Source organism: Ixodes scapularis, unplaced genomic scaffold (genome assembly GCF_016920785.2).
Source record: "Ixodes scapularis isolate PalLabHiFi unplaced genomic scaffold, ASM1692078v2 PGA_scaffold2__306_contigs__length_199485367, whole genome shotgun sequence".
In the NCBI taxonomy this organism is placed as follows: domain Eukaryota; kingdom Metazoa; phylum Arthropoda; class Arachnida; order Ixodida; family Ixodidae; genus Ixodes; species Ixodes scapularis.
In genome coordinates this window covers 86262352-86273824 of record NW_024609857.1, presented here as the reverse complement: position 1 = coordinate 86273824, position 11473 = coordinate 86262352, and the positions used below count along the sequence as shown (strand labels likewise).

Here is an 11473-nt window from a genome sequence, read left to right as displayed (position 1 = left end):
TCCTCTATACTCACAAAGCCTGGCAGTTCAACGACGGAGCCACAGAGTGCCCGGTCGCAGGTTTGGAGCGCGAGAATCTGGTACAACAGATCAAAGAGCCATTTCTCGGGGAACTGGACGTCAGCGCACAGCTTTTGCAACGGCGAGGACCCGAAACACACTTGTTCGCTCGGGAGAAGTGGGTTTCGGCGTCTCACCGCAGCGGGGCGCAGTCACGTGGCTCTCCTCTCATCCGTTGTCTGCCGCTCCACCTTTTCCATTTCGGCGGCCGCTTCTCGTGGCGATCTGCCAGGCTTTGTCGGTAGAAGGCTACGGTCGAAGCATTACCTGGACTTTGTTAATAATCTTTTAATTATTGAACATAAAATGTGGTTCCAATTAGAAACTCGCTTATCGTCATCGCGAAAACCACTAAATAAGTAAATTTAGAGCGCGTGGGAATTTCGGTGGTCTGCTAAAGTTACCACACGTGCAACAGGCTCAAGGCTGGAGGGGTGAAAACGCGAATGATAGTCTTATCTTCCGTGTTTTCGCATCGCCTGCCTTGCCCTTGTCGCACAAGTGGTAATTTTAGCACACCGGCGCCATTCGCACGCGCTCCAAATTTAGTTATTTAGTGGTTTTCGATAACGCTCAGCGCGTTTCTAATTAGAACCACATTTTATGTTAAATAATTGAAAGATTATTAACAAAGTCAAAAAAATATTTGATTTATAGTGACGATTATCTCCTTTAATGTGTCCCCTTGGTCGTATAACTCTCCTGCAGAGAGCGCGTTAATATATATCTTCAAGACTTTAATTATTTTTTTTTTTATCTGTTAAGGTTAAAATTAAGCACTCTCTATAAGACCATCGTCCGAAATTGGCTTTCACTGTTTGGCCTACTCCCCACTTTACAAACGCGCCTGCCACAGGCTGCTGATCGGCAGTCCCGCCACAGTCTCTCTGCACCCGAATGTTGCGCTGAGAAGCTAGCTGGTTACGTGCTGTAAGACATGGCTCACTTTACGCTTTATCACCGTTAGTTGTCGATGGCCTTTGCAATTTTCTTCTTTTTTAACGCGAGCGGTTGGAATAGATAAACCGGGAAACATTCTACAAAAGCGAAGCCGTTGAAAGGCAGAACTGCCCGCGATAATGGCACGCTCGACGCAGTCAACGAGCCTTTCTGTCGCGTTTCTAACTGACAGCGAAACCTTTTGTCCTGTCAAACAGCGGTACCCGACCTACGGTCAGCTGTCGAGCTCTGGGAGATGGAGTAAGACAATGTCATAGATCGCCACGTAGATACCAACGCAAGAAACCCGCATGTCCTGGGCAGTTGAGACTGGTTCACAAGTTTGCTTTTGAATGCTATCGACAGCGTTGCAACCACACGCGACCGCCAACCACGAAAGAACGCACTGGCACACTGGCGCCATTTATCGCGTATCCCTGAAACACTTCCGATCTACGTATAGCTAAAGGTTTTTCGATACTTGCGCGAAAAAAACTAATCTAGGAAAAATGGTCGCTTGCGACATTGTCACAACTCTTCCACACGTGAAAATACCGTCGCGTAAAATATAAGCAGATCAAAAGTTCTACAAGGCCGCGCGGTAGATTGCACCAATCTTTTACCACGTCGTAATCATTCGCAAGCGAAGCGGAATCTTGGTTTCCTTCTCGTAGCGAGGAGACCAAGACCCATCTCATCCTATCAACAAGGCGCCGTACAGCGAGGATAAGGTCCGAGATACGCGAACTTTGTTCAAAAGGGCATTAGTTCCATGCCTTTGTCACACTGGCTCTTCTCATTTCTTTTTTTTTTTTTTTTTACACGAACAACAGAACAGAGCAGTCCTTCTGGGGCACACATCAATCGACCTTATTTGGATTTGCGCGCCATCTGTCGGACGTTGCGCCAACCTTCTTCCGTAGCCCTAAACATGGCTGGCGACCCATGTTTAAGGTGACGGGCAGAGCGCTGCGATGGGAAAGTGAGGCCGCTTTACTGCTGTGTCTTGTTGCGCACTCAATGAATAAATAAGAAGCCAACTGAAGTAACTATACGGATTGCGCTTGTTTTTGCTTTTCAATGTGAAGCTTTAACAGCGAATATCGGAATAATTGTAGCGCTTTACCACATCAGATTATCCGAGTAATAAAATGGCAGTACCCGTGCGGCCTGCTTCTGCCGCGGACTCTGTCAAATTGTTTTTATATATGAAGCTCCCCATTGTTGTGATAATGGCCGGTTAAGTTTGCTTCGCACATTTGTCCCGGTTGCATCCAGAGTAAACAAAACGACAGCAACAATAAAAACACGGGGACAACTGCGGCTCATGATACTCCTATGAGGCTACTTCTTGCGTTGACTGCCACGCTGTGCATGCCGAACAGTCTTCCTGGTCACCAGAATTTTGCTGTACTTTCAGTACTTCTAAACGGAACTACTTAATTTTTCTGAACCAAAAATTCACCACATCCCAGGAGAACAACATCGTAAGAACTTTCGCGGAGAACGCTATGCAGGCAAAGCGGGGCCGGTGGAGAAGACTTAAAGATGGCGCGGAGGCTCGATAGTTCGCGCCGGCGCCACGAGATGGCGCTAATAATGAATAAAGTATATTGACCTTCAGTCGAATTGTTCTTAAACATATTAGAAGGCTGACCGTCGAAAGGAAAATACCATGCAAAATATGTTATAAATACCAGAAGTTGCAGGCGAGCTGATGAAGTTTCAAGGTCCTGGTCACCCGAGTTGTACCGTTTGTTCTTTTCTACAGCGGAGCTGTTAAGGGCTAGGTTCCCAGGATCATGTCCGGTACCAAAAAATTGTCGGCACAAGTTGCCGCCGTCGCTCATGGATGGCGGTAGCTGTCGAGCCTTTCCGTCAAGGTGCGCGATGGTCTGATGGTCGCCGTCGTGTACGTCTCCCCCCTCCCTTACCCCCCGCGACGCCCAAGAGAGACTTTGAAGCATTCATGATGGACGACTTCGGCTGGGTCATGCTCGGTGACGACACGTCACTTTACGGTGTAGGGCGTTTCGGTGTAGGACGTTTCGGTGCGGACTTTTCGGTGCACGGACGTTTCAGACCTTTCGGTGTACGGACTTTTCGGTGCACGGACTTTTCGGTGCACGGACTTTTCGGTGTGGGACTTTTTGATGCGCGGACATTTCGGTGCACAAAAATCAAAATAGCAAGTTTTTTTAGGGACGAAGCTCCTTAGGGGCTAGCCATGTCCGTATATCCGTCCGATGTCCGGCGTCGGGTGCTCGTGCTCACGAGCACGTGAGCACGCGCTCCCGTGCTCGTGTAGGGCAAAAAAAAATCGCATCTCCACGTGGTGAATGATGTTGATTGGGGCGAAGCTCTGGTGGTGCTTGTCTGCGTAGACGGTGAGCCGCAGCATGACGAGCCTTTGGTTCGTTTTCATCCATGTGAGAAAGAGAATGTGTGGTATGGAACGTGGTTATATACGCATTCGAGCATTTGACCGCAGCGTGACATGGATGAAAACGAACGAAAGGCTCGGCATGATGCGGCTCAGCGTCTACGCAGACAAGCACCACTAGAGCTTCGCCCCAATCAACACCATTCACCACGTGGAGATGCGGTTTTTTTTTTTTTTTTTTTTTTTTTTTTTTTTTTTAACGTAATAAGCATTTATTTAGCTAAAAATTCATTTCTTTGCCCTTTATAACTGTTTAGACTTGGTCATCCATTTACAGTCACTTACTGATATACCACGTAAGTGACTTTGTTAGGCGCAGTATCCTCCTGCGCGAGGATTGGAGACGTTGGACATTATGGTTTGTTTGTCGGTGTCTCTTTTCCAACGTACACACTATAGTCGCATCACATGTCTCGGGTAATTTTCAACAAACTCAAGCTTGCTGTTAAGGCCTTTCCTGCACATATTACCAATGATAAAGCCCACACCTTTATAGAAGGCGCCGAAAACGTCTGTATCAAACCAACGTGTAAACACGAAGTGATGCGTCTATACTTCGTTTCAGCTTCGGTCCGAGCGCGGCCAATGTTATGAGCCGAAGGGCCAATCAAACAGCGAAAGAGGCACAACGTCACGGCGTGCGCTCTGCTGTTGATAGGACCAGCCGGTATTCGCCGCCTCTCTGTGCGTACTCCTCCGCCGGCTAGTCCTATCAAGTGCAGAGAATACGCCATGACGCTGCTCTTTTGCGCTATTTGATTGGCCCTTTGGCTCATAACATCGGCCGCGCTCGGACCGAAGCTGAAACAAAGTATAATGCGTAGGTTGGAAAAGAGACACCGACAAACGAACCATAATGTCCACCGTCTCCAATCTTTACACAGCATGGTACTGCGCCTAACAAAGTCACTCAGGTGGTATATCAGTAAGTGATTGTAAATGAATGACCAAGTTTAAACATTTATAAAGTGCGGAAAAAATAACAATTTCTAGCTAAAATAGTGCTTATTACGTAAAAAAAACTTTTAAAAAAAACTCGTGATTTTGATTTCCCGTGCACCGAAATGTCCGTACACCGAAAATTCCGTGCACCAAAATGTCCGCACACCGAAAAGACCCACACCGAAAAGTCCGTACACCGAAATGTCCGTGCACCGAAAAGTCCGTGCACCGAAAAGACCGCACCAAAACGCCCTCCACCGACACGACCTACACCGAAATGTCCGGATCCCCGACACGTCTCCCATAGTGACGGGCGACTTTAACGTTGACATCGCACGCCAGAAGGGAAAGTGGTTCACTTCGTTTATGCTTGAGCGCTTCGGGCTTGCGTGTCTGAAGTTCTGAACGAACATACGGTGCCCACGACAAGGCATCGGACGTGTATACACCTCGTATTCCCGAAGAACGTGCCTGCCGTCAGCGTATACACCCTATGGCGGTGTACCACAGCGATTACGAGGCCATGGTCACTCGGTTACGAAATAAATAACAGCGCCGGATTATTCCATATGTCTGATTCTTTAATCGTTAAAATAACCAATTGCTCAATCACACCTTAATCCTTACATTTATAAATACTTCATTCCCACCATAGTACAGCTCCGCTGGTCTTCCTTCTTCATCAGAGTGGAAAGGCTGAAATTGCTTTTCAACTATATTTTAATATAGCTTTGTTTACCTTCTTGTCCATTGAAATGTGCAACCACGCCTGCTTCAACCTCCAAGAGGAGGTTAGCAGTATTCGCAAATAAATATTAACCGTTCACACTCAAACGCTAAGGTTTGTATCATGAGTGGGCAAAGTGACAGCAGCGCTGAACGATGCTCATTCGCTGTCTGTTTTTCACGCAGTTCCTCGCCTGCCTTGCCGATTCCGTGCTCGACAACGCTTCGGGACGTCTCTTCCATGCCACGTCGGTCATCCCTGTCCCGTCGGCCCCCATTCAGTACGTGATCGACCCGGCTTGCACACGCATGGACTGCACTACCTTCAAAGTGGATGATAGTCATGGTGGCTCGTCCGACTTCATGCTTCCCGGCATTCCGCAAGTCTGGTGACATCACCCTGGATCGACCAATCTTCGACAGAGCAAGCATCGTGACGTCAGTCAACAAGAATATAAAGTGCCTTCCGGCTGGGTTTGCTTTCAGTGGACAAGGTGACAGCAGCGCTGGAACGATGCTCAATCGCTGTCTGTTTTTCACGCAGGTATTAAATCTTGAAAGTGCTTATTGTGTCCGTTCTGATAACCGCCTCTTGCTGCTGTTTCCTTGCCCACATGGTTACGGCCACCTTCTTTGTTTTGTTGACGTTTCCTCTGAATTAGTACGCTGCTTGAGTAGCCTTATATTGAGCGGGGATGTCGAGTCCAACCAGGACCAAAAACGAACAAGACTAGCCAAGCTAACTCGGGGCCCAACACCCGATCTAGACGCAATTCGACCACCGAGCACTCGACGGCTTCAGATGGTAGTGGTAGTGATGGCGACAATGCAGATGTTGGCGACCAGCTCACTGTTGCAAACATGTTTGCCCAATTGCTCGAAGGTCAGAGAAAACTGGCTCAAGATATTGCCGAGATCAAGTTATTTCACCTATCAGTAAACTCCCGATTTGATGCTCTCGAGTCGCGCGTGGCTGCTCTTGAGTCCTTGCCTAGTACGTCTGGTGACTCTGGTACACCAGGTGCTAATTTGCTCACTGAGTTTAAATCACTCACTGATGTGGTAGATAGGCTCGTGTCAAGAAATGACGACTTAAAAAACCGCTCCCGCAGAAACAATCTTATCTTGCACGGACTCCCAGAGCAAGTTAGCGAAAGTAATGAAGTGCTGATGTCAAATGGCTCAAAGTTTTTCTCGGAGAAACTGGCAATGGATTGCCCGCAAATTGAGAGGTGCCATAGACTTGGTAGAAGTCAGGACGGTCGTTCACGCCCCGTCATTATGAAATTGTTAGATTTACGTGAAAGACTTCGTGTCCTGAAGAACTGTGTTATGCTTAAAGGCTTGGAGTTTCGTGTATCGGAAGATTTCTCCCCTTACGTGCGTTCAATTCGGAAAAAAATGTGGGACGCGTCCGCTTCTTTTCGGAACAATGGCTCTAGTGTCCGCTTTCGTTTTGACCACGTATTTATTGATAACGTCAGAGGTAATTGGGATGACGCCACCAACGCATTAGTGAAGTGTAATAAACGCACTCCTGAGGCTTCCGTTGCAGCCTCTTCTACCGGTCCTCGTTGACTCCGGTGTGGTTGCCAAGACCTTCGTGTTATGAATGTTAACGCTAGAAGCCTAATTAACGAATTTCCCAACTTTTTTACATTAATTTCCTCCCACTCCGTTCACGTTGCTGGCGTCACAAAAACATGGCTACATGTCGGCATATACGATACCGAAGTAACACCACCGGGTTATTGTGTGATCAGAGGCGATAGAGGTCGCGGTAGAGGCGGTGGTGTTGCTATTTTTTTACGGTCGGACATTAAGTTCTCTGTGATTCAAGGCCCTTCCGATATTGAATCAGTATGGTGCAAGCTTTACTTTGACAGTATGTCCATAGTAGTTGGCGTTGTTTACGTCCGCCTGGTTACCCTATCGATCAAACATACGTCCTATGTGACTTTATGCACATGCACAATTTGTATTCCTCAAACCTAATCTGCATGGGTGATTTCAATCTGCCTGGACTCTAATGGTCTTCTTTATCAATTACCGGTCACGATGTATCAATATGTAGAGAGTTGCTAAACTTTTCGTTGTCATGCGGTCTGAAGCAAGTGGTTCAGCAGTGTACTAGACAGACGTCAGTCTTGGACTTGATTTTCATTAGTTCACCTCTTCTTGAAAGCGGTTTTAATTGTGAGGTCGTTGATAACATATCGGATCACAAGGCTGTTTTGATTTCAATCGCTTGATCTGTTCCGAAAACGCGCTTTGTTTGTTCCGTGTTTCACGACTTTAACCGCGCCGACGATGTGTCAATTACTGACATACTAAGTTATTTCTTTGATAGCTTTGAGCAGCTAAGTTTCTCCAGTGATGTCGATTCTCTGGTTAGTTTTTTTGAACAGATGGTTGAACTCTGTATCCAGCGTTTCGTGCCTACCAAAACTAAGAAACAAAATATTTCTGTTCCTTGGTTATCACGAGAAATATTGCATTTATCATGTCGTGTCAATAGACTCCGGCGTGTAAGACGTTCCGGTAATCCAGAGAAGATTACCCAGTTTAACGAAGCGAAGGAAGAACTTCGACTTAAAACTAACTCAGCGAAGGATTTCTATTTTCAAGTTACATTGCAAAATTTAATGAAAAGCAACCCCCGCAAATTTTGGCAATCGATTTTACCCGGTAGTTCTACTTCAGACTCTATTACAATTAATGATGTAGCCAGTAGCGACCCACTAACAATCGCAACTGCGTTTAATACATACTTCCAATCGGTGTTTACAACAGACAATTTCGAAATTCCTCCTTTCAATAATGATTCACAGTCTACACTTGGGGATGTAACTGTATGTGATGAGGGCGTGCTAAACATGGTGTTAAATTTAGATACTAAAAAAGACCTGGCCCTGACAACATTCATAATTCATTTCTAGTTCGGTATTCTCTTTGGACTAGTCGGTATCTCGCTATTATTTTTCAAAAATTCCTGTCAGCCGCAGCAGTTCCCTCGTCTTGGAAACTTGCAAAAGTCCTTCCATTGTATAAATCCGGCGACAAACATTCGTTAACTAATTACAGGCCAATTTCTTTAACATCTCATTTATGCAAATTATTAGAACACATAATCTACAAACACATCATGGTGTTCCTTGAAACTAACAACATTTTATGTGATCTTCAACACGGGTTTCGACGTAATTACAGTACAATTTCACAACCTACTGAATTTACTCACGACATCACTCAGTCTCTCGATATCGGCAACCAAGTGGATGCGATATTCATAGACCTGTCTAAAGCCTTCGATACCGTTCATCACTCTAAACTTTTGTACAAAATTAATCTGATACTAAACAACCCTTCCCTAGTTAAGTGGATATCAAGTTTTCTTTCCAATCGCACTCAATATGTATGTTTTAACTCCTCCAATTCTTCTACTGTCGAGGTGTCATCAGGTGTCCCACAAGGCTTTGTTCTCGGTCCGCTTCTTTTCTTGCTCCACATCAACGATTTACCACGTAACATCGCCACTAAAATACGTCTTTACGATGACGACTGTGCCCTGTACCACACGATTAATTCCCCTGAAGACCATAACTTTCTTAACAGTTCATTTGCAAGCTTCTGCACTTGGTGTAGGACCTGGCGAATGACCATAAACTTTCGCAAAACCGTCTTAATGTCCTTTTCTAAGCGTATGCTTCCTTCCATATTTACATATTCATTCAATAGCGACACAGTAGAAGGAGTTCCTAAATGCAAGTACCTTGGTCTTCTTTTCTCGCAAGACATGTCTTGGTCAAAACACATCGATTCCCCCTGTAACAAAGCACTTAAAAAACTCGGCTAACTTCAACGTACCCTTCGTGTTGCCCCGCAAGAAACCAAACTTCTAACATATAAAACACTAATACGCCCTATCCTTGAGTACGGTTCAACAATATGGAATCCCTGGAAACAATGTGATATTAACAAAATCGAATCAGTCCAAAAGAAAGCAGTACGTTTTATTTTCCGTCGCTACGAAGGAGATTTTTCCCCATCCCAACCCCAAGATTCTGGGACACGATCTACTTGCGCCCTCTCTTGGTAGGTGTGCAATATCGCTGAAAAACAGTCGGATCTAGCGATCCGAATAAAATCACGCAAAGTTCCCCCGGAATTATTGAGATCATTGTGATTGATAACTTCAGGAAAATTTTCACCACTTCGTCACTCTTTCTCTAGGTTCCCAGGAAATAAGAGTGATTTCCCCCATAGACTGCCATTGAAATCTGGCTTTATTTTTCACGTTCAGTGACTTAATAAAGCAACCCCTCAATATTTCAATAAGTTCCCGCAGGTATATATTCTAGAATATTTATGCTATCGAAATATTCAAGCAGTTTTCATGTATATTAATTATCCCAGGTTCCCAGCGAGATAATTAATTACACCTGTAGCTTCCGCCGCGTAAAGGCATCTTTCCAACAAGAAGAGGAGTGCTACGGGAAAGACTACTTTACACTCGTCAGCAAAGGCGCACGTTTTGGCGATGTGCGCCTTTGCTGGGAACCTACAGAAAACACCTCAGACGTTTGAAAGTTCCTAAAAAAAGTACCCTGGTAACTGTTCAATATGATTCCCGGGGAACTTTGCGAGATACGTCTTGGTTGCCGAGATATTCAGCGCTGAAGTAGGCTCCTTTGACAAGATCTCTCCCCGAGGCAGGGAACCGCGCATTTTTTGGCGAAGTGCGCCTCCGCTGGGAACCTACAGAGAACGCCTCAGACGTCTGAAAATCCTTAAAACATGTACCCTGGTAACTGTTCAATATGATTCCCGGGAACTTTGCGAGATACGTCTTGGTTGCCGAGATACGTAGCGCTGAAGTAGGCTCCTTTGACAAGATCTCTCCCCGAAGCAGTGGACCGCGTATTTTTGGCGAAGTGCGCCTCCGCTGGGAACCTACAGAGAACGCCTCAGACGTCTGAAAATTTTTAAAACATGTACCCTGGTAACTGTTCAATATGATTCCCGGGGAACTTTGCGAGATACGTCTTGGTTGCTGAGGTACGTGGCACTGAAGTTGCCTACGTTTATGGAAATGATCAAACCGCTGAGTGTTTTGCCAAGGTACGGCTCAGCTGGGAACCTGTGGAAAAAATTGCAAAGTCTTGATCATGGTGACAAAGCTGAAGGGCACAGAATGTTCGTGCGCAAACATTGGCGAAGATTGACATATGATGTGTCAATGGACGTTTTGCAGAAATATGGGATCGAGAGTAAATGGATCTGTCGCCCTTTCTCTCTTCGTGCTGGCCGAGAGGAGAGGAACGAAGGCTTCTTTGTATTTACCTCAGGGCGAAAGATAATCGTAAAGATAAACAAAAGTGGTTTAGAGGGAGCTTGATCTAGGTCACCTCGACGCAATAGTCTATTCACTTGCTGAGTCAGCGCCCACAAACATGGCCGCCACACGATAAAGCAACGCTTTTATTCGAGAGCTCTGTAAAAAATAAAAGAAGGCAAAGCAAACTCGCCAATCGGATAACCGCTTTTGCCTTCAGCGGTCATGCTTGTGTGTAGTGTAAAATTATCGCCCCCCCTATCGTTAATATTAGAGGAGGAAACTTTGAACTCCGTAGCAATAATTTGTCGCTAATTATCTAGTTAAATAATCTAGCTATGACTATTACATTGCTTCCTCAAATGCCCAAGAACAGTGGAAAGATGTTTGCGTAGCAAACATCTTTCCATTGTTCTTTTTCATTCATTTCTCATTGATTCATTCATTCATTCATTCATTGATTCATTTTTTATACGTTGCTTTTAATAAATTAAAAACTGTTCTCTTGCCTTTCAAGATGGCCGCGGTGGGACCGCAGCCTTAATGGATGCTACGCGCATGGAAACACCAGGGCTTGCACATTTGAATTTTGACACCATCATACTACAACCGGGCTAACGTACAGATTGAACAGGAGTGCTCAGCGTTGTGCATGGCTAGGTTGGGACTCGTGCTCAGTCACTGCGCGGACGTCCAGGTCAGGCTCAGTCGCTAAGTTGATAACGTCGGAGTGTGGTGACTTTCATTAATAAATAGGGGACAGTTGACAGGCTTTAATTAGAGCATAGGTGGTGTTTGCTCGACGCGCTATCTATAGACCTTTCCAATAAACGCCGTCTGCGAGCTGCCATTTTTCTTTGCTGGGCTGTGGAACGCTTTCTGAGCACGCGCAATAGCTCCCTTTGCGAAATATCGTACGCTGCGCCTGCGTCCACAGCCCAGTGACTCGGCATTTGTCGCCCGGGTGATAAGCGATGGAAAGGTTTATACTCTGTATCACTAAAACCGTGCAGTGACGCCAAAGCTAC

At 45.7% G+C, this 11473-nt stretch overlaps 1 protein-coding gene across 1 annotated transcript; it reads left to right on the top strand.

Annotated features, from left to right (window-relative positions):
* Positions 1 to 5139: 5139 nt before the first annotated feature.
* LOC120847949 lies at positions 5140 to 6688 on the top strand. Its single transcript, XM_040219896.1, has 4 exons — positions 5140 to 5175; positions 5297 to 5499; positions 5597 to 5727; positions 5823 to 6688. The coding sequence occupies exons 1-4, from the start codon at positions 5140 to 5142 to the stop codon at positions 6686 to 6688; spliced, it is 1236 nt and encodes a 411-aa protein (XP_040075830.1).
* The last annotated feature ends 4785 nt before the right edge of the window (positions 6689 to 11473 follow it).